This window comes from Vombatus ursinus, unplaced genomic scaffold (assembly GCF_900497805.2).
Source record: "Vombatus ursinus unplaced genomic scaffold, bare-nosed wombat genome assembly UNPS02014812.1, whole genome shotgun sequence".
Taxonomy (NCBI): Eukaryota; Metazoa; Chordata; class Mammalia; order Diprotodontia; family Vombatidae; genus Vombatus; species Vombatus ursinus.
In genome coordinates this window covers 34,005,508-34,028,236 of record NW_020954590.1, presented here as the reverse complement: position 1 = coordinate 34,028,236, position 22,729 = coordinate 34,005,508, and the positions used below count along the sequence as shown (strand labels likewise).

Genomic DNA, 22,729 nt, shown 5'->3' with positions numbered 1-22,729 from the left:
TGGGGAGCAGAGAGGAAAAAGACACAAAGCCCTGCTGCTAAAGAAGTTGAAAGGAAATAAGAGGAAAAACAAAACACTATCATCACTAACAACAAGGACAACAAAATTAAAGGAGTTCCTGAGGTAGAAAATAAAGTGTTTTTCAGATGATAAAATCCACAAAGCATTTTCATCAAAGGGAGGGAGCAATTATAAGGAAGATATAAAGAAGTGAGTTCAATCCAAACAATACTCTTTCCAAAGGTTCAGACCATGGGGAACAGTAGTTAGTGTCTGAACCTCACCTTCAGTTAAATATTTTATTTTCTATGAGGAGCGGATAATAGTGTTAGATGATGCATACTCTTATATGTGAATCCACTGAGAATTGAGGATTTTGGTTTGGAAAACAATATTGTATGTCTTCATATATGAAAAGAAGCCACTGAGTAGTAGTATTAGTCTATGTCTGACAATCTTAAAAGAAGGAACTTCAGGGCAGGCCCTAACTATTTGCCTCCCTTGGTTGATCAATACATACCTATCTAGCTGATACTTATCAATCTCAAGAGGTTTGCCTACATCTGGGTTTGATTCTCATATCTCTACACTTGACTCTAAACTTATCTACCTTAGTCTCTCTTGAACTACCAGTCTCAAACTCAATGTCCAAAACTGATCACATTGTCTTTCTCCCCAAGTCTATCTGCTTCTGAATTCCCTATTTCTATAGAAGGCACCTCCATAACTTTTTATCACACAAGTTTGTAACCTTCCAGTAGATATTGAATTACTTGTCAAATCTAACTCCATATCTTTTTTTTCTCGTCATCCATGATATCTTTTGCACCCACTCCTTTCTCTCTTCTCACATAGTTGCCACCTTAGTTATGATATTCACCACCTCTTGTTTTGACTATTCCTACTTCTAGACTATTCCCTCTCTAGTCAATTCATTTTCTACATAGCTGACAAAATGATTTTCTGTGTAGCTCTAATCATGTCACTCGCTTGTCAAGGAACTCCAGTGGCTCTCTACTGCTTCTAGGACCAAATATCAGCTCCTTCGTTTAGCTTTTAAACCCTTCATCGCCTGATTCCAACATACCTTTCCAGCCTCACTATAAAATTACTCCTTTCCTTCACTCTACTGTCCAGACAAAGGGACATTCCTGATTTTCTTCACGTTGATACTCCCTGTACTGTCCCATGCCTTTAACATTGGTTGTTCCTGTTGAATGAAACTATGAATTGGTTTTGCCTGATCCCAAAGGGGCAAATTGTCTGAAGGCAAATGAAACTAATTAAAAGAAGAACTCACAAAAAAAAGAAAGGACCCCTGGTTCTGACCAGATGTTACCACTCACCACTCTCCCCTAGCCTTTTCTATGGGCTTTTGATGCAAAACAACTTGCCTGGAAGTTTTCTGTGGCTGTTTCTCATGGGACTCTCTCTCTCTCTCTCTCTCTCTCTGTCTCCCCCCAAGTGTATTTAACTCTGCCCCTCTCTACCCATCTTGGGTACTCCAGTACTTTGATGCTGTGTGGTGGCCCTGGATTGCAATCCCTCTGACTCCATTAAACATCTTAGTTTTTGCTACTCTGGTAGTATTCTTTATTTCAGGTTGACATCCCCTGTAATTACCTACACAATGCAGTCCCACCTCACCTCTGCCTCTTATAATCTTCTGTTTCCTTTGAAACTCTGTCTGAGTGTTGTCTTCTACATGAAGCCTTTCCTGGTCTTTCCAGTTTCTCCCTTTCTTTTAAAAATTTACCTTGTATTAATTTCATATATTTATTTTGCCTATGTATATATTGTTTAATCTGGTAGATAGTAAGCACTTTGAAGATAAGAATTGCTTCACATTTGGTTTCGTATCCTTAGAGTCTAGAACTTTTGTTTGGAACATAGTATGTGCTTAATAAATACGTATCACTCCTTCATTCACTGATTTCAAGTCTTAACATTCTGTACCATGCCCATTTCTACCTCAGGACTAAAAAGGTCATAATTATATTTAAATCTCCATTGTTTAGAAAATCATTAACATTACTACCTGTGGATATTATTGCTTTATTTAATCTTTTTGTTAATGTTATCACTTCTGCTTATTTAACATTTGCTGATATCATCAGCATCTCTGGAAAAGGGAAATAGAACAGAAAGCCTTGAATCACTTCTATCATGATCAGGGAAATACCAGATAGCCCATTATAAACTCAGAGAAAGAAGACAACCCTTCTTCATCTGGTCTGGTGTTGTAATAATAAATAATTGATACTAAGTTTGAATAATAAAAAATTAATAGTATTGTTGAAATATAAATTATTTGAGACAACTCGTGGTATTGATGTCTTTTAAAGTAGTTAATATGATATTTGATCATCAGTTAAGTGGGCAATTTATGAGTACATGTTCATGGTTTATCTGAGGAAAGGCAGACATGAGATATGATTATGCACTTTTACCTGGGTAAATTTTTTTTAGTAATTCATTCAGCCTAGTAGCACAACCCTTTTCCTCACTTTTCCCTCTGCCTATTTAGTATTAATTTGCTTCCTGTTTTTTTTTTAATGGCTTATGATTACAGAGGACTTTTACAGATATGTCATTTGAGTCTTCCCCCAAATCTAGGGAGGTAAGGCAGACCAAGTATTGGTTCCCTTATTTGATAGAAGAAACTGAGGACAGAGATGTTAAATAACTTTTCCATAGTCATATATCTAGCATTATAGGGCTGGAACCTGAAACCTAGTCTTCTTACTCTAAGTATTGCTCACTTAAAAGTACTTTCCCCAGGAGAATAATACTTAAAACATAACATATTTTATTTTGTTTAAGTAACATTAATGAAAATTACATTCAAAATCCCATCATTTTTGAAGAAAGACTAATTATATGTAATAAAATCAAATATCAAGATTAAAGGTTAATACATTCATAATTCTTCCTCCTTTCTGCTAATACTCTGAGCTTTTGGAGAGCATAGGCTATGCTTCTTCTATAGTTTGTAAGTGTTCACAGCCCCAGAACAATTTCTGCTTTCTCTTCCTTCCACCCTCTCCCCAAAACAAACAAACCTTTTTGTTAATAGCACCTCATATTAATTACTACTTTATCTTTTGGACTTGACAGCTTGGAATTCTGATTCCCATATTCAATCTATCATTGAGTTCTGTTGCTTTTAAACTTGAAATTTCTCTGTGTCCTAGAGATTCCTTTCCATTCCAAATGCTACCTACCATCTTAGCTCAGTATTTCCTCATCTCCTGCCTGATTACTACAAACATTTTCAAACTAGCTTCCATGCTTCTAATATCTTGTCTATACCCCTCTTTAATCAATACTGGACACGGCTGCCAGGTTCATGTTTCCAAGACACAATTTTAATCCTGTCAAGCACCCATTACCTTTTGATTCATGTCCAACCTCCTTAACCTTCTATTTAAGGTTTTTCATTCTTAAAAGAGCCTCTACCATGAGAGAGATGATGTGATGTGATAGAAATAATAGTATATTGGAGCCCCAGGGTCTGTGTTCGAATTCCAGGTCTGTCATCTTGGACAAATCAATTATCTTTCCTGTGCCTCAATTTCCTCATGTATAAAGTAAACCAGGTTAGACTAGAGTCTAGTCACTAGGCCATAAAGTTCTCTTCCAGCTTCAAATTCTGTGCCTTTATAAGCTTATTTCCCACCACTTCTCAAAGTGAACCATTTATTTCAGTCACATCAGTCTTCTCATTATACATGGTGTACTCATTTCTATTTTCCTACTTTTACTCAGACTAACCCTTCCAGCATGGTACAGTGGAAAAATTAGTGTATTTGAAGTCACAGACCCCAAGTTACAATCCCAGCTCTCTTATTTACTTATGACTTACATGACCTTGGAAAGGTCAGTTAACCTTCTGGACCTCACTTGGGTTAAATAATCTCTAAGGTACCTATAAAGCTGCCTTAAATTTATGATCCTATGACCCAACTGGGATGCTATCCCCTACTTGTCAGCTTTTCAAACCGAACTCATTCTTTAAGGCCTAGCTTAAGGCCCATTTATTCCATGGAGACTTCTAGTTTCTGTTCCACACAATTTGGCACTTCCTTTCTTACTATATTGTCAGTCTCTACAACAAAACTAAACATTTTTTTTTTTCTTCCTTCATAGCACTTAGCACTGTTCAGGGCACAAAGCTGGGGGTGGAGGAGGAGGGAAATGGTAGAAACATATTGGTTTGATTTGATTTACGTGGTGGGCTCTTGACGTGCTCATTTGTAATAATAGTGGTGATATTGAGAAATATGATTTAAAGTCAGTTTTTATGGAAACATAAAAAAGACTCTGAGTCAAAGGAAAATCAAACATTTTAGGTAATGATTTACTACAAATCTTACCTGATAGATTTATGAATTGGGAATGAATAGCATGTATCTCAAAAATGACTTTTAAAAATGATTTAAAAGAGGTAATGTGGTGTTCTGAGAAGACGCAATGTCATGTTCCAAAGTCAAAGGGTTTGAATCTGGCAATCTAGCAACTATCTCGTGATGTTAGGCAAGTCACTTAATTTCTCTGCTATGCAGTTTTTTCATTAAATGGGGTTAATAATATTAACTATAATATTTATCTCATAAGATTTTTTGTGAGGAAAAATATTACATATCTAAAGTGCTTTGTAAATCTTAAAGGGCATGTGTATGTGTGCGATTATTCTGTGTGCACATCAGAATCATTAGTACTGCATGCTCTGTAATCAGTGAATATGCATCATCTTTTATATCACCAAATCCTTTCCCACCCCTTCATATGCATAGAGTGGCTGAGCCCAGAAGATATGTATCCAAAAAAGCTCGGTAGAAGAGTGAAAATAGGTCATCTTTAATATCCCAGAAAACTGCCCCCAGCAGAGCTATTTTAGTGGTCATTGTATCAGCACTTTTGTGAAAAACTCTCTATTTCAAAGGTCTCTCAGTCAGGTCACTTCCATTTGTTCAGGGCTGAAGCTGTGAGCAAAGCCTTTCTCTTTCTTTGACTCTCCTTTTCCTCTGTCATACATCTCCAGCTCCCCAGCACTCTTGAACTGTTTTAGCTGGCAATGCAAAATCTAGCAAAAGAATCCCAGTAAAGGATTATTTCAAATATTTCCTAAGAATACTTTGTCCTAGTCCTGCACCTCTAAAAAATATTGAATGATGAAATCAATACTACACAAATTTTGTAGGAAATAAATCTTTTTAACTCTTTCATAAGATGTTCTCTCAATCTGAAAATGTTCACAGCACATCTCTTTTTGTATACCAAAGGATGTATACCTTGTGGGACTGAGGGGAAAATGAATTGTCCTTCTGCTTCTCTTGGGGATGATGATAGCGATATTTGACATGTATATTATGCTTAAAGGTCTATAATACTCTATATATAACAATGTGATCCTATGAGGCATTTCTATGAGACAAGCACTGCAGTTATTGTTATCTCTACTTTAGGAAACTGAGGCCAATTTAGAGCTGAAGTGCCTTGCTCAGGGTTACATGCTGAATTTAAGGGAGTGGTAGATTTTGAACTCAGGTCTCCTGACCCCAAGTCCAGTGTTCTTACTGATTTACTACACTAACTCTTTTGCTTAGAGCTAGCAAGGAGCCAATTATTTGGACTCTGTCTCTGTGACTACTAATAAACACAGTTTTCTATGCCACTTTGTCAGGTGCATAGCAAAGTGTTTAAAATGTGGGGCTAAAAGTCCCTAGAAGGAAATTGGGGGGAGAAGGTCTCTGCAAGACAGACTGCAAATAACAAAATAGCATAACTGGGAGTCAGTGCAGTGGCCACTCTTCCCCCACCCCAAGCCTTCTTTAGATCAGGGATTCTTAATTTGGGTTATTTGTATAGAATTCAGGGGATTTATGAATTTGTTTTTTTTTAAATTGATAACTATTTCAATACAATTGAGTTTCTTTGTAATCTCATGTATTTTGCATTTAAAAACATATTTTTTTTTCCTGGGAAGGGAGCCATTGGCTTCACCAAGGGTGAAAGGGGCCCAAACAAAAAAATGTTAAGGACTCACATTATATGGTAAATTCTAAATTGGCTGAGCTAGCTACATTATTTTCAATTTTATGATGAAATGTATGAGAGGAAAATGTACCTATTCCCCCTTCTTAAAGCTACCAAGGGTTTCTTTTTGTAGAATCCTGACCCTTTGCTCTTGGCTTTGCAGTTGAAATGGAAGACACATTTTGTTCAAAGGGAAGCAGTAACACAGAAGTTGTTCATTCTTCATTTTCCCTCATTTTTGAAGAGGACCAATGACATTACAGAAGGATGTCTTGATTTGTGTGTGAATTGAATTTAAGTGAGGCAGAGTTGCACAAAGTAGTCAGCCTCACTCTGTATTCCAGAGTCATCAAAGTCCAGTGGCAAGTCAAGATGACTGGCTGATTGGTGATGGTCCAAGATGCATTGGATGACCCTGGCATCTTTGATGTCTGACCAAGCTCGAAGTGCTCCATTGTACCTGCTTTAGCCACTTTCATGGCTGTTGGAACAAATTGTTCTTATCAGCCCATTTTGCTGGGTAAAGTTTTCACACGCATGGGCTAGACATCCCCTTAACTCACCAACAGGTCTGAAGCCTGTTGGTTAGCCTCGATCTGGCTTTGCCCATATGCTCAGACAATTTACTGGCGTGCAGCTACTACACATGCTATAGCCTCATGGAACCACAGGTGAGAGTTGGGTGACAGGTGGAAACCAAAGGTAGATGAGCAGCCCTGAAAAGGGCTCAGCAAGCCCTCCAACCAGAGGTGCCAGTCTTCCCTGAACACCCTATATTCCCCAGTAACACACATAAAAAAGGAATTTTTAAGCACCTGGATAAAAGAACTGAAAACATAAAATGGCTATGGGCAAATGTGACTTAAAGGGCAACGAAAATCAATGGAGGAATTCACAGATTATCTGAGTTAGAAGGAACCCTAGAGGTCAAAGGTTCTAATTAGGAATTTTCTCTACAATATTCCTGAAAAGTTGTCATCTAGTCTTTAATTCAAGGCCTCCAGTAATGATGATTTTGGCTGCTCATTGTTTAATTTAATCAGTTTAATGTCTTTTCTTTTCCTCTTGGGAATTCTAATAAGGAGTTATTTCAGTTCACCTGTCAGGATTCCTATTTCCCTTGTAGTCACCATAAAAGTTGGGGTCAATAAGTGACTTATATAGCTAGTGATACATGCAGGTGATCAATAATCCTTACAGTACTCACTAAGAGACCAAGAGACCTGATGAAGAGATCTAGGAAGTGGGGCTGCTAGGAGCATAACCTTTTGTGGTTTCCATGATCCACATCTGATTCTGAGATTATTTCTGGGGTACTTGAAATGATACTAGGGAACTCTATGAAGGCTGCAAAGATCAAGAATTTTCCTGTAGTGATAATCACAATTTTCAGGGTCACTCAACTCTGAACATCATTTCAGTGGTATCACCTTACAATTGAGGCACTCACAAGGAAAAAACATCGAGGGATGAAGGGAGTAAAAGTCATTGACTCTCCCTCCTCCTTCAGTTTTGTTTATTTCATCTCTGACCATTACCTAAAAGTGAGTAAGGCATTTTTGTTGTTGTTTGGTTATGGCAAATAAATAGAGCCCTGTCCTCTGAAGCTTTAGTTGGATACATTCACAATAAAGGCAACTCTACCATCTTAGTATTCTGAGGTGAGCTTCCAGTAGCCCAAAGGATCTGTGCTATCACCGATTCTTCACTGATACAATCTACTTTCTATACCATCTCACCCTTTTATGATACTTATTGATGTCTTTTCATAATGGGCCACTCAATAATTTGTCGATACCAGTTTATCATTTGTATTGTCCATCCATTAGAGCCATTGAACTGTGAGCTCCTTGACAGCAGAGATTGTCTTCTCCCTTTCTTTGTATCTCCAACATTTAGCACAGTGGCTGTGTTCTTACTATCTCTGTTTTGCCAACTAGACCAGAGATCATGTCCTGAAAAATATAACCATTTAAGCTCTAGATCCCCCACTCTGGGGTTCCCCCAGTCTTGAATGGTGAAGGTCTCATGGCCCTCTATCTATCTAAGCCAGTACCAAAATGTTTCACTTTACTCCTTAGCCATCTTCTTGCCAGCTACCTCCCTATACCAGCATATCCTTCACCCTTGATATTCCCATTCTGGTACCCTAGTTAAATTAGAAACACTGTTTCCATTTACTCTCCTGTTGCTCCATTAACCAGCCCTGTGACTTTTCTTGCTGAAATACACCTCCCTGTCTACCATTCTCTATATGTGTTGTCACTTTCTATAATTTACGTTACTTGAGAACATAGATTATCTTTGCATTTGTATTTATTACCCAAGCCCTAGCATTGTGTTTGGTGATATTAATAAATGTTGGCATACAGTAAGTGCTTAATAAGTATTTTTTTCCCATTCATTCGTCTTCCCTCACTGTCAATATATGATGTCAAGGTTACCTCTTTTCCTAGTCACGTTTGCTTATTTATATCTCAGACCACTTCTTATGTCAAATCATCATTAGTAATTTGCTATGGCTTTCTCACATTCACCATCTGTCTTTCCATTGACCTTTTGAAGTTGATTTCTATTCTGCAGAGATCATGGTGCTACAAAATTTTCAGCTATGTTGCACCAAGAAGAGAATATTGTAAAGCTGAATCTCTTGTATTTTGGTTGTCATCATGACATAACCATCAATGTCAAACAAGCACTGATGGAACTCAGCATAAACATGCTTATTAAAGTGCTCACTTCTTCTAGGTCAACTTATTCTTTAAGACATTGACACAGTATTTTGCTAAGGGGCACCATAGAGGCTTATGAGAATACATTTTTCATCATTAGGATCACATCAAATACTTAAAAAAAATCAATCAACAAACATTTATTAAGCACTTACTATGTGCCAGGCTCTGGGGATACAATTGCTCTGAATGAAATAATTTCTATTAACCAGGACCTTATGTTCTCATAAGGAAGACAAAAATATGTACATAAATATATTCAGAATAAATACAAAGTAGTTCAATATTATATAATGAGAGAGAAAAAGGGCAGGGAGGGAGAGATGGAGGGAGGCAGAAAGAGAGAGACAGAAGAGACAGAAAGAGACAGAGAGAGATAGAGTGACAGATAGCTAGACAGATAGCGACAGAGATAGACAGAGAGACAGAGACAGAGAGAAAGAACTCTAGCAAGATAACAAGGGAGGGAAGAAGGACAATCAGGCAGGGGAAATTCCTATAGAAGATGGTGCTCAAATTGTGTTTTGAAAGAAAGAGGGGGTTTCCATAAGTTGGAGGTGAGGATGAGTGCATTCCAGGTATGGGAGACAGCTAGTACAAAGGTATGAAGACTAAAAGTGGGAGATTAAGTAAGTGTGAGAGAAAGAAGGCCAGTTTGGCTGGATTGCAGAATGCAAAAGAAGGGAGTAATGTACAATAAGCCTAGAAAGATAGGTTGGAGCCAGATTGTGAAAAACTTTAAAAGTTCAGTGGACAGTTAATATTTTATTCTGGAAGTAATATGATCTGGAGGAGTTTACTGAGCAAAGAAGTGATATGGTCAGATTTACACTGAAGTTAAAATGCTTTTGCAGCAGGGTGGATAATGGACTTAAGGGGGGGAGATACTTGAGGTAGGGAGAAAAAATTAGGAGGATGCTGCAATAATCTAAGCAGGGGATTACTGAAATGGATTATTGGCTATTGTTTTCCAAAGAGTGAGTTGGATAAGTTTTACAATTTTTGTTATTGTAAAATGTGCTTTCAGTAAAACATTTAATACCCCACAAGGTACATTTTCCCACTCACATGGCCACCATTCTAATTTAGGCCCTCACCACTTCTCATCAAGTCTATTCCAATAGTTGTACTATTGGGACTCCCAGCTTGCAATTTGTCCCCTGTCCAACTGACAAACAATAACCAAAATCCTCTTCCTGAGGCATGTCTGACCATGTCACTCACTTGCTGAAGAAATTTCAGTTGCTCTCCACTCTCTAAAGACAAATGATCTTAACCAGGAGCTCATAAACTTTAAAGAAAAATTATATTTCAATATAATTGGTTTCCTTTGTAGTCCTAAATATTTTATTTTGTGCTCTGAAAAATAATATTCTAAGAAAGGGTCTATAGGCATCATTATACTGTCAAAAGGGTCTATGATAAAAAAGGTTTAGGACCCCTGTTCTAGGATAACCTCCAAACTCCTTAGCTTGCCACTTAAAGCCTCTCACAAGCTGGCTGTGGCCTGCCTTTTCAGGTTCATTACATATCACTCCTCTTCACTCTCTATGTTCTAGCCAAACTAATCTACCTGCTGTTCCCTGATCTTGGCACTCTAGACCTGCCTCAATGGCATTGCACACAATGTCCGCAGAAGACTCCTTCCTTATCTCTGCTTTATAGAATCCCCAGCTTCTTTCAAGAATCAGCTCATGTGCCAGCTCCTGTGGAAAGTATTTCTTCTTCCCCTTAGTTTTCAGTGCTATCTCTTTCTTCAAATTATCATTTGGTACATGCTATAGCATATCTATATATATATACATATATATGTATATATACATACACACACATATATGCACTATATACACATGCATATATACTATGTATATATACACATCACGTATATGTACACACATATACATACACATAAGAAATATGCCAACTTTGTGTACATTTATCTGCTCATATTTTGTTTTCCTTTATTAGAACATAAGACCATTGGACTATTTTCGTTTTGTCTATATGCCCCTAGTACCCAACACAATGTCTTGTTCATAGCAGTTGCTTAATAAGTACTTTTTTGCATTGGATTAGGGAAAAGGAAAGGCAGGGCAAGGGGGAGGCACAAGGGATTGATAGATGTCTATATTTGATGACATGACATATCCTCTTTATGACAAGTGTATAGACAGCTATTCAGGGAATCTTGACCCAATTATAGCAAAAATGAGAAATGTGAGAAATGCAGTGTTTTTTTTCTCTCAAAAGGCACTGCTTGTAAAGCAGCAGACTACTCTCTTCTGTACGTACTCTCGTGCTTCTTACTTGCCAATGCAGCTAAATACTAACTTAATAGAGACAAATTTAAAAAGCAAAAATTGTTGAAAGTAGTGTGTCTTTTTGGTACATTGCCAGCAACAGGCCCCATTGTAAGTAGGTTTGTACATATTGTAGCAATTCTGATGCCCTGTCAAGCTGATGAAAATGAATTTCAACTTTTCTTTTTAAGCAGCACTCTGTCACGAAATTCCCTAAGAATTTAAAAATGCACTTTAAAATGTGTGAAGACATTGCTTCTTGTTACTCAAGCTACATTCTCATAAAAAGATCAAATCAATGGAAGATAGAGGAACAAGAGAAATGAAAACTAGCATTCTTAAAGTCAGGGATGGCATTTTTGACAAGAGAAAGAAAGACAAAGACATCAGTTACCTTCCAATACTTTAAAATTCATTTTTCCAAACATTCTCCATTATATGCAGCCATGCATGAACATTTAGAAAATGAATGTCCTTTCAGAGTCATTTGCATTTATCTCTTTTAAAAACATTGCTTTTTATATTTGATGAAAGTTATCAAAAGTAAAATTTGCTTTTTGTTGATCAACGAAGCTCTGAATTTCAGTGTGAACAATTACAAGAGAATAGATTTAGATGAGGGTACTATGAAACCATACTTCTATGAGAAATCTGTAGCAAAAATTAGGGATAATTGTGTTCAGATATACTTTAATTAAGTCTAGAATACCAAAACCTACACAATCATCCAATCTTAAGAGAATTTTAGAGTGAAAAAGGACCTTAGAGATCATCTTGTCTAACTCTCACTTGCAGCATATAACCTTTCTATAATATCCATAACAAGCAATCATCCTGCCCTAACTTATTTTATTTTAAAATATATTAACTTTTTTGAATAAAATAAAGTAGCTAATATTATTTTATTAAGTACAATGTAAATCCTTCCTCATCCATTTTTTATATTTATAGAATTTTATCCAAATGGGATATAGGGGATTTTTTTCATCCAGTCTGACTATTTTACAAATGAAGAAGTTGATACCTAGAAAAGTTATATGATATCTTCCAGGTCATATGACTAGCTATTGGCAAATCTGGGATTAGAATTTGGGTTTTTCCATTCTCATTTCAAAATTATCCATTATACAACAGTGAAACAGAATCTATTTTGAAATAAATGATTGTACTTTGTTTTTTTATTCAGTAAGAAGCAGGAAAAGGGGGACTGTTTTTTTTAAAGATTACTTTTCTAAGATTATTGGTTTAGATTGCCTTCTGACTACCCTCAATTTTATTCTCTATTGTTGCCATTGATTATTATTCTGTACCATTTCTATTGCTCCAAGTCCTATGAGTATATTATAAAATGGGAATAATTTAAAAAATGAATGCTGACGATCATCACAATCATAATACAAAAATAAACAAATTAGATCATTGCTCTATTTTCCATCACTGTAGTTATCAATTTACCTGTAAAGAGCTGAAAGGGGCCTCTTGTTTCCGGGTTTGGGTCTATAGGGTTTGGGTTCTCCAGCCATGTTGATATCTGAAAGCAAAGATTTCACAGTGATTAAGTGACTCCATTGACATTTAACAAAATATGAACATAAGAGAACATTAAGGTTAAAGAATATAATTTTGTGCTCTCATCCTCTGTATTCATAAATTGCCCAGTTCCTTGAGAAAATGAACAAGAGGGATAATCTTTTGTTTACATGATCTTTGCCAAGAGTCTGTTGAACTGTTTTGAAGGTTATATAGAGATATTGGGGAGAGGAAGATGTAGCCGCAATTTCATTTCATTCTATTCATGAAATATTTAGTTAAGTCCCCAGTATGTTGAAGGAATTGTGCCATGATTGTGCTGGGGAAATGAGGACAAAAAAATGGAAAGAGGACTCACTTTTCAATTGTGCATCCATGGCTACACATAATGGAGAATATTTGAAAAACTGAATTTTAAATTCAGTTTTTAATTTGTATTTAATTTTAAATTGATAGAAACTTGTGATGATAGGTGAGTTTTGCAATGAATGGGTACAAGCTTATATTACTAAAAAACTAAAAGATGAACAGAGGAGATAGACAATAACAAGAACAAGGTTCTTTTCTAATTTCACTACTTTTAAACTGATGATATAGAACTGTTGAAAGAAAATAAGGAAGAAAGAAGCAAATAAACAAATAAATACATTTGAAGCTGGAGACTTTACCCTGTCAAGATTACTATTATAGCATTCATTTTGTATAATGTACTGCCAACACTGCTGAAGATAGAGTTAAGGTTTTTGACAGCATTTTCATTATGGGAAATGACTTTCAGGAAAGGTTGTTAAACTTGATATTCCCACATAAGGAATTTCCTCCAAAGGTGATAAAAGGAATGAAAAAAAAAGAATAGTGATTGTCCCTCTTAAACAATTTATTATTCATAGAGCATAGTTCAAAGGCAGAGATACTTTTGAGCAGGCATGACAAATTTGCATTGGATCTAGAGGCCAGCCCCTAAATTCAGGACTCATTTCACCTTTTTAGCTTTCAAGGAAAGTTGGGGGGAGGAAGGAAAAAAGACAGCATGGTTTTGTAGGACAATAGTTCTGAATTTCATATTGAGAAAAAAAGAAGAATCCTTTCAGTACTACAGAAGTTTCTGGAAGAATTCTCTTCAAATATTCAAAGAAGGAACCACTCATTTCTGTCCAGAATCCTTCCTGGTATATATGAGGGGGTAAGGGATGAGTATCCATAGATACTGGTAGCCCCTGCTCCACTCCGTCCATCTCCTCTCCCCTCACGTGCTTACAGAGAGTAGAGTTCATTCCTGAGCTGGAACAAGAACAGTAAGTTCTGGGAAGCCTGAGGTTCACCCCAGGAAGCTAAGTCCTCAATAATGTTTGACTAATTAGCACTATTTGTGGCTAGGGACTTTTTAATCCCTTCAAGTCATCACACTGGTAAAACATGAAAGTTCATGAGTGAGAGCAATGAACTGCACTTCTCTAGATATATAAGGCATTGTGATGAAGTTTCTATGCCATTGTGAAAGGGTAATTTAGTATTTGTTCAGCCCTGGCCATGAGAAAGTAATTCAGTGGAGGCTGGGATCATTTTCAGAAGGGGTAGGCAAGGATACCTTCATAGAAGTGATGGGAATTAAGCAGGGCCTTGAAAGAAGGATTTATGAAGGCAGAGAGGGGAAAATATTCTAGGAAGAGAGAATGGGACACAAGTACAAAGTATTTGGGGATAACAATTTGATCAAATGGAGAAGTAGTTGGGGAAAAAAAGGTCAGAAAGGTAAGCTAGAGCCAGACTGTGACAGATCTTGAGTGCTAGGTCAAAGAATTTGGATTTTGTTCCATAGGCAATGGAGAACTATTAATGGTTTCTATGAGAAGCAATGTTCCTAGAGAGAGAATTACAATAAGAGAAATAGGACATGCAAACAAATATAAAATAGGAAAGGATGGGTCCAAACCAGAGGGTACAGACTAGATATAAGGAAGATCAGATTTGTCTTTTGCTATGTATGCGCGCACACACACACACACACACAAAATCCAACTTTCATCTCTTTTAGGATAGGACGAATGTCAAAAGATTCACACTGAGGCATAATGTACCTAAAAAGAAGACCATGAACTGGGATTTACCTGGGCAAAATAGGCAAGAAATAAATAAATGGAATAACTACAGTGACTCTTGATTTTGTCTGAAACACTCCAACTATCTTCTTAATAAAATCTGCCCTGTTTTCTTCTCCTCCTCTTTCTCCATCTCCTTTTCTTCTCATAATAATAATAACTAGCATTTATAATACTTCAAAGTTTGCAGAGTTTTGCAAATGTCTCATCTGATCATTACAATGATTCTATGAGGTAAGTACCAGTATTGACCCCATTTTACATCCAGAGAAACTGAGACTGACAGAGGTTAAGTAACTTGCCCAGGGTGTTATACCTACTAAGTGTGTGAAGTGATATTTGAACTAAGGTCTTCTGATTTCAGGTCTACTGCTCTAGCCACTTGTGCCATCTAGCTGACTATGACTATATTTTGGTTGATTCTTCCCTAAAGTACTGAGAAGTACTGTCATACCACCATGTGTTTTACCTATTTGCTTACATATTTTTAATATCCTATTATATACCCCTAGAGGTCAAGGATTGTGTCCTGTTCATTTTAGAACCCTCCCACCCCCATCTTCACTCCCCCCTACAGAAAATGGGACAATGTCTTCTTGTACAAAGTAAATGCAAAAATCACTTGAATTTCAGAAGAATTCATAGGAGTGGTAGAAATTTTTCTCTTAACTGAGGGTACTCTATATATGCAGGCTCTTCCTTTTTATCTCCCTATAAGGATAATGGAAATGGGAGAATAATATTCAGTCCTTGACTGGGGGATGCTAATGAACATATATACATGTAGTGAAGAAAAGTCATTTTATTCAACAATACATCATTATGAATCTTTATTAAATATCAGGTAGATGGCTTATAGAATGCAGATATTAACTCTAATCAGTGGGTTTCCATTGTCAAGTAATATGATGAGGAAAAAGATGAGAATTTGTTCAAGAGAGACATAGCATTGTCCTTTCAATATTAAACCAGAAATGCAGTAAAAGGTTTCAAAAACATTAAGAATAATTTCCATATATTTTTAGGTGTCAAGAAACCTAAGATCTCATTGGTATGGGTCTTTGCTGAACTAATTAAGACCACCACCTACATTAGAAAACTTTTGCAAAGCAGTAGCACTCCCTTCTCTACCTCTCTCCCCTCACCTCAAAAAATTGTCAGGTGGCATGGCCCATTTGCTGGTGATGATGGTCTTTGGGTTACAGACTACACTGGATCATTTCCAGCTTGATAGAGATCAAATTCAAGCAATCTTTGTATCTATAATAACCCCATCCTTTGAGTTTTATCCATTAATTTTCTAAGAATACAGAAGCGATATGCTTTTATTTCTAAGACCTAATTGAAATGTGTCATCATGGCATAGCAATGATTCACAAAAATATCAAAGGCCATTTTAATGGAGTACAAACGGGAAAGGTTTTGCATTCTAAATCCTATAAATTATCTAGACCAGCCCCTACCTTTTACATATGGGAACAATAGGGCTCAAGAAACTGAAGTGACTTGTTCAAGTTGCCCCAGCAAATTAGTAGGAGAGCTAGGACTAGAATCCAGCTCTTCTGGATGTCTTCCAGTTCAGTACCCTGCCTTCCTCAGTAACAAAGTTAGTCATATTAACATAGGATAGGAGGCACAAATTGGCCCTTCTTGGTAACCTGCTTCTAATTGAAACAACAAATAGAAGTAGGTTCCACCAAAATTTGGGCTAAAATTTGTGAATGTGAAAAAAAAAAGGTTGAGGATTCTATCTTAAGGATTCAATTTTAATTGATATTCAAATAGATAAAAATTCAAGAGATTTTAAAAATCCCAGAGTTATAACTTTAACAAATATATGGAAATCATGTCTCTTACATGTATAGTTGTTACACCTTTCAAAGAACATGCATAACCATTTTCTCACTTGATGATTATAACACTCCATTAAAGTAGCCAAGGAAGGCATTATTGTTAATAATAGCAGTTTATAATTACTGCTTTGTGGAACTCATTTTTAAATTTTAGAGTTTTTTTAAATCATGATTTTAATTGAACACCCCAAAAGGGGGGCATTTCCTTATATAAGGTAAAACAAAGAAAGAGGATTGTATGTGGAACCAAGAATTTCTATTACATATAGCTTTGGCATACCTGATTTATTTGATCCTCATAATGTCCCAATAAGTTAGGTAGCTGCAAAAATTATCCCCTTTTCCTAGCTGAGAAAACTGAGGCTCAAAGAGGTTGCCTCACTGACTTTCCTTGGTTAATGCAGTTAATAGAAATGGTTTTTTTTCTTCTTTTTCTTTTTCTCTTTGTTCTTTCTTTTGGTCTCCTAGCACCTAGAGCAGTGCTTAGCACATAGCAGACACTTAATAAAAGTTTGTGGAACTGAATTAATAAATACAAGTCAGAATTCTAAACAAAGTCTGATCATTCAAGTGCAGTATCACTTTCATTCCTCCATTCTGTCTCTCATTTACAAATTCAGAAAATGAAGTACAGACTTCAGTGATTTGTATTTAACTTTTTGTTGTTATTTAGCAGTTTTCAGTTATGTCTGACTCTTTATGACCCCTTTTGGAGTCTTCTTGGCTAAGATACTAGAGTGGTTTGCCATTTCTTTCTCCAGTTCATTTTACAGATGAGCAAACTGAAGTAAACAAGGTTAAGTAACTTGCCCAAGGTCACATACCTAGTACAGGTCTGAGGATGGATTTGTACCTAGGTCTTCCTGACTCCATGCCTAGTGCTCTATCCACTGTGCCACTTAGCTACATTTATCTATTATGTATTTATTGTTTTTATATTCTTTCTGTATATACTTATATATTCCCAATCATTAGAATTTAGGCTCCTTGCAAGGAGCCTAAAGGATTTTTGCATTTACTTTGTACAAGAAATTCTATATATCTGTAATCCCATTTTACTAGCAAAATGCCTAGCAGGTGCTTAATAAATGCTTATCGATGGATAGATATGCAAGATGACATAATTAGCTAGCTACATAATCTCCTTGATACTCTTAGTCAATGGTTATATAGCTTAATTTGATTCAATTGGATAAATATGTATGAAGTCCCTGTTGTTTGAAAGGCTCTGTCTCAGAAAAAACAAAGTTTCAAACATCAAGGAGCCTACAAGGCTACAAGTACACAGTTGTTAGATTGTGTTTTGCATGAAAAAAAAAACTTATCTAGTTTAAAGACAAATTGACCACCTAAAAAGTTTTCTCAAAACAAAAAATGTGCTAAACAGAAGAGAGATAAATGCTGGAGGAGGTAAGGTTGTCAGAGAGTATGAAGATGACAAGGAGCAGTCATAGAGAGTTCTGGCCTTCCCTCTGCTCTCTACCTTCCTACTCACTCCACTTCCCTTTCTCTCTCAGTGGAAGCAAAGTAGAATGCTCCCTTTTGGGTCAGTGTTGGGACTAGAATCTACAGCCTAGAGACACCTTTTTGTTCAGTCGTTTCAATTGTGTCCAACTCTTTGTGGCTGCGTAGGGTGTTTTCTTGGTAAAGATACTGGAGTGATTTGACATTTCCTTCTCCAGCTCATTTTACAGATGAGGAAACTGAGGCAAAGAGGGTTAATTGACTTGTTAGTGTCTGAGGCTCGATTTGAACTCAGGAAGATGAGCCTTTTCTAACTCTAAGCTCAGCATTTTATCCACTGCGCAACCTAGTTACCTTTGTGATACCTTAGACAAAGTACTCCTTTAGGCTCTGAATGACCATGTGTGAATTTCCTAGCCAAGGAAATACAGGCAGGGCTGAATGATTCTTTGAAATGTATAGAAATGGTCAGAGAATGAAGGTAAAATTGTACCACACTTGCATATGTAACTATAGCTCACCATGTGCTTTATAATATGAGGATGTTAAAGGCAGATTATTTTACACATAATTGGATGGCCTTCCAATCTTGTGTTTGTTTTTTATCTTCTCACAAAATCAAGGCTAGTTTTTTTAAAACCTCAAAGATACCTGTAATACTATATTAAAATATTCAGTGTAATGAGAGTAAAATTGTCATCCAACTTTTCTAGGCAGTCACCGAATTATGACCATTTTAATGAGGCCTTGCATCTCTCCACTCTTATAAATTAGTTCTGACATAAGATTATAGCACTCAGTTCTCTACTTATTAGAATGCTAATGTAAAGATCACCATTTGGCCAGCTCCCATCTGTTACCAGGGAACATTCTGTACTCAAAGGCTATACCTATACAAGCAAAAAGAAACAGAAACTTAAACACATGGTAAGTTATAACACTTTTGATGTTTAAAACTCACAAATTCAGCCATAATTCCTTTTTCCTTCTATTATGTTAACGTATCATCTTGAGACTCCTGATTTCTCTGTATATTTAAAATAATAATAGCTAACATTTATTTTTTGTTGTTGTTAGTCACTTGTGTCTGACTTTTCATAACTCCATTTGGGGTTTTCTTGGGAAACTTAATGAAATGTTTGTCATTTCTATCTCCAGCTCTTTTTTAATTTTTAATTTTTTTGCTTTTTTGTTTTTTTGATGAGGCAATTGGGGTTAAGTGGCTTGCCCAGAGTCACACAGCTAGTGAGTGTTATGTGTCTGAGGTTGGATTTGAACTCAGGTCCTCCAGACTCCGAGGCTGGTGCTCTATCCATTGCACCACCTAGCTGCCCCTCCAGCTCTTTTTTGAGGCAAATAGGATTAAATGACTTGCCCAGGGTCACACAGCTAGTAAATGTCTGAGGCCAGATTTGTACTCAGGAAGATGAGTCTTCCTGACTCCATGCCGAGCTCTCTATCCACTGTGCTACATAAAAGCTACCTTAAACAAAACATGTTTTTACCAAATGAATATTAAAAATTTCCATAGCCCATTAGAATACTAGTTATGTTCCATGACAGAATTTGTATAGGGTCCTAGGGGATAGATGGGCCTTTTTATGCATACTCTCTGTGGAGTGAAATTAAGACTGACATGTATTTGATATCTTTCTGTTGACAGTATCATCATTTTTCTAGTTACTCAGGTTTGTAACCTGGAATCACCTTTGAAATTTTCTTCTCCCTCAGTCCCCATAGCCAGTCAATTCCAGGCTCTTGCAGATCTTCTTTGTATATCATCTCTCATCTCTCCCACTTTCCCACTCAACTTTGACCCTAATTTGTACCTTTATATCCTTTTGCCTTTGGTATTGCAAAGGTCTCCTACTTAGTCTTTCCCCTCTCTGATCCATTTTTCACAAGGAGCCAAATTGATATTCTTGAAACACAGAACTGACCATGTCACTCTCATCCTGAACTAAAACTTCTTGAAAGGGTCTCTGCTGATCGAATCTAGGATACGATATAAAATCCTTAACCTGTCATTTAAAGCCCAACCTCCTCCCATCTGACTTGCACCTACCTTTCCAATGTTATTTCATGTAATTTTCCACTCACTTTTCCATTCAAACTGGCCTGTCAGGAGTTCCCTGTAAATGATATACCTTATCTCAATTCCATGGCTTTGCACAACTGTCCACCTTCCCAGTGTCTGGAATTTACTCCCTCTTCTTCTCCACCTCACAGACTCTCTCACATCCCTCAAGGTACTGCTCAGAAGCCACTTCTTATGCCTTTCTTGGCTTCCCCAGTTATCATTCTTTCACTCTTGGAATTATTTTGTATTACCTCACTGGTATATGTGTTATCACTCCCACCTATTCTCAGTTGAATGTAAACTCCTTGAGGACAGGGGCAATTTTGGAATTTTGTATTTATGTGTGTGTATGCTTAAGCACTTAGGCTTGCATACAATAGGATAGTCATAGGGACTTGAAATAGATGAGAAAAATCCCTCTACCAATGTAGGTCAGAATCTTCTCTACAACTTAGTCTTAGCGAGTAGCTTGTCCAGAATCACACAGCCAGTATGGGTCTGTCAGGACCTGAACTTAAGTCTGCCTGACTCTGGGGGGAATTTCCTATTACTATGTTGCCTCTCATGTACCTGGGCAGGTATTTAATAAATCATAGGTGAATTTCATGAATTGATCGTAAAGATTTTCTTTTCTTTTTTTTATTTCTTTTTTTAAAAATTTATCCTTTTTAGTTTTCAACATTTACCTCCACAAGATTTTGAGTTCCAAATTTTCACCCCATTCCTCCCACCCCCCAACCCCAAGATGGCATGCATTCTGAATACCCCTTCCCTTAGTCTGCCCTCCCTTCTATCTCTCCCCCGCTTCTCTGATCCCCTTCACCTTCTATTTTCCTGTAGGGCAGGATAGATTTCTGTACCACATTTCCTGTATTTCTTATTTCCCAGGTACATGTGAAAACATTTTTTTAAACATGTGTTTTTAAAACTTTGGGTTGCAAATTTTCTCCCTTCCTCCCTCCCCACCCACCCACATTGAAAACGCAAGCAACTCAATAATAGGTTATACATGTGCAGTTATGTAAAACACTTCCATAGTAGACATGCTGTGCAGAACTAACTCTATTTCCCTTAATCCTATCCCGCCCCCCTCATTTATTCTATTCTTTCTTTTGACCCTGTACCTCCTCAGAAGTATTTGCTTCTGATTACCCCCTTTCCCAATCTGCCCTCATCTCTATCATTCCCCTGCTCTCTTGTCCCCTTCTCCCCCTATTTTCCCGTAGGGTAAGACAGATTTCCATACCCAATTGAGTGTGTATGTTATTCCCTCCTTGAGCCAAATTCTATGAGAATAAGATTCACTCATTCCCTCTCACCTTTCCCCATTTCCCCTCCATTGTAAGACCCTTTTCTTTTCTGTTTTTTTTGTGAGATAATTTACCCCCTTCTACCTCTCCCTTTCTCCTTCTCCCAGTATAGTCCTCTCTCACCCCTTAATTTTATTCTCCAGACATGACCCCTTCATCTTCAACTCACCCTGTGCCCTCTATCTATCTATCTACCTATACATACATACATACATATAATTTTTTCCCTCCAACTACCCTAATACTGACAAAGTTGTCATGAGTTATAAATATCATCTTTCCATGCAGGAATGTAAACAGTTCAACCTTAATAAGTCTCTTATGATTTCTCTTTCTTGTTTACCTCTTCATGTTCCACTTGAGTCTTGTATTAGAAAGTCAAATTTTCTATTCAACTCTGGTCTTTTCATCAACAATGCTTGAAAGTCCTCTATTTCACTGAATGACCATTTTTTCCCCTGCAGGATTATACTCAGTTTTGCTGGGTAGGTGATTCTTGGTTGTAATACTATCTCCTTTGCCCTCTGGAATATTGTATTCCATGCCCTGTGGTCCCTTAATGTAGAAGCTGCTAAATCTTGTGTTATCTTGATTATGTTTCCACAATACTTGAATTGTTTCCTTCTGACTGCTTGTAATATTTTCTCCTTGACCTGGGAACTCTGGAATTTGGCTACAATATTCCTAGGAGTTTTCCTTTGGGGATCTCTTTCAGGAGGAGATTGGTGGATTCTTTCCATTTCTATTTTGCCCTCTGGTTCTAAAATATCAGGGCAGTTTTCCTGGATAATTTCTTGAAAGGTGATGTCTAGGCTCTTTTTTTGATCATGGCTTTCGGATAGTCCAATAATTTTTAAATTCTCTCCCCTGGATCTATTTTCCAGATCAGTTGTTTTTCCAATGAGATATTTCACATTGTTTTCTAATTTTTCATTCTTTTGGATTTGTTTTACATTGTCTTGATTTCTCATAAAGTCACTAGCTTCCAATTGCTTTATTCTAATTTTTAAGGAAGTATTTTCTTCAGTAATCTTTTGGACTTCCTTTTCCATTTGTCCAATTTTGCTTTTTAGGGCATTGTTCTCCTCATTGGCTTTTTGGACCTCTTTAGCCATTTGGGTTAGGCTATTTTTTAAGGTGTTATTTTCTTCAGTATTTTTTTGGGTCTCCTTTAGCAAGCTGTTAACCTGCTTTTCATGATTTTCTTGCATCACTCTCATCTCTCTTCCCAGTTTTTCCTCTACTTCTCTTACTTGCTTCTCAAAATCCCTTTTGAGCTCTTCCAAGGCCTGGGACTGATTCATATTTTTCTTGGAGGCTTT

At 36.8% G+C, this 22,729-nt stretch overlaps 1 protein-coding gene across 1 annotated transcript in view; it reads right to left on the bottom strand.

The window, feature by feature from the left end:
* The window catches only part of LOC114053935 (RNA-binding Raly-like protein), a 382,357-nt gene that overhangs the window by 112,448 nt on the left and 247,180 nt on the right, over positions 1-22,729 (bottom strand). Inside the window, exon 2 of the mRNA XM_027877079.1 lies at positions 12,527-12,602. Within this exon, the coding sequence (XP_027732880.1) occupies positions 12,527-12,602 (76 nt within the window). The remainder of the gene's footprint in view (positions 1-12,526; positions 12,603-22,729) is intronic.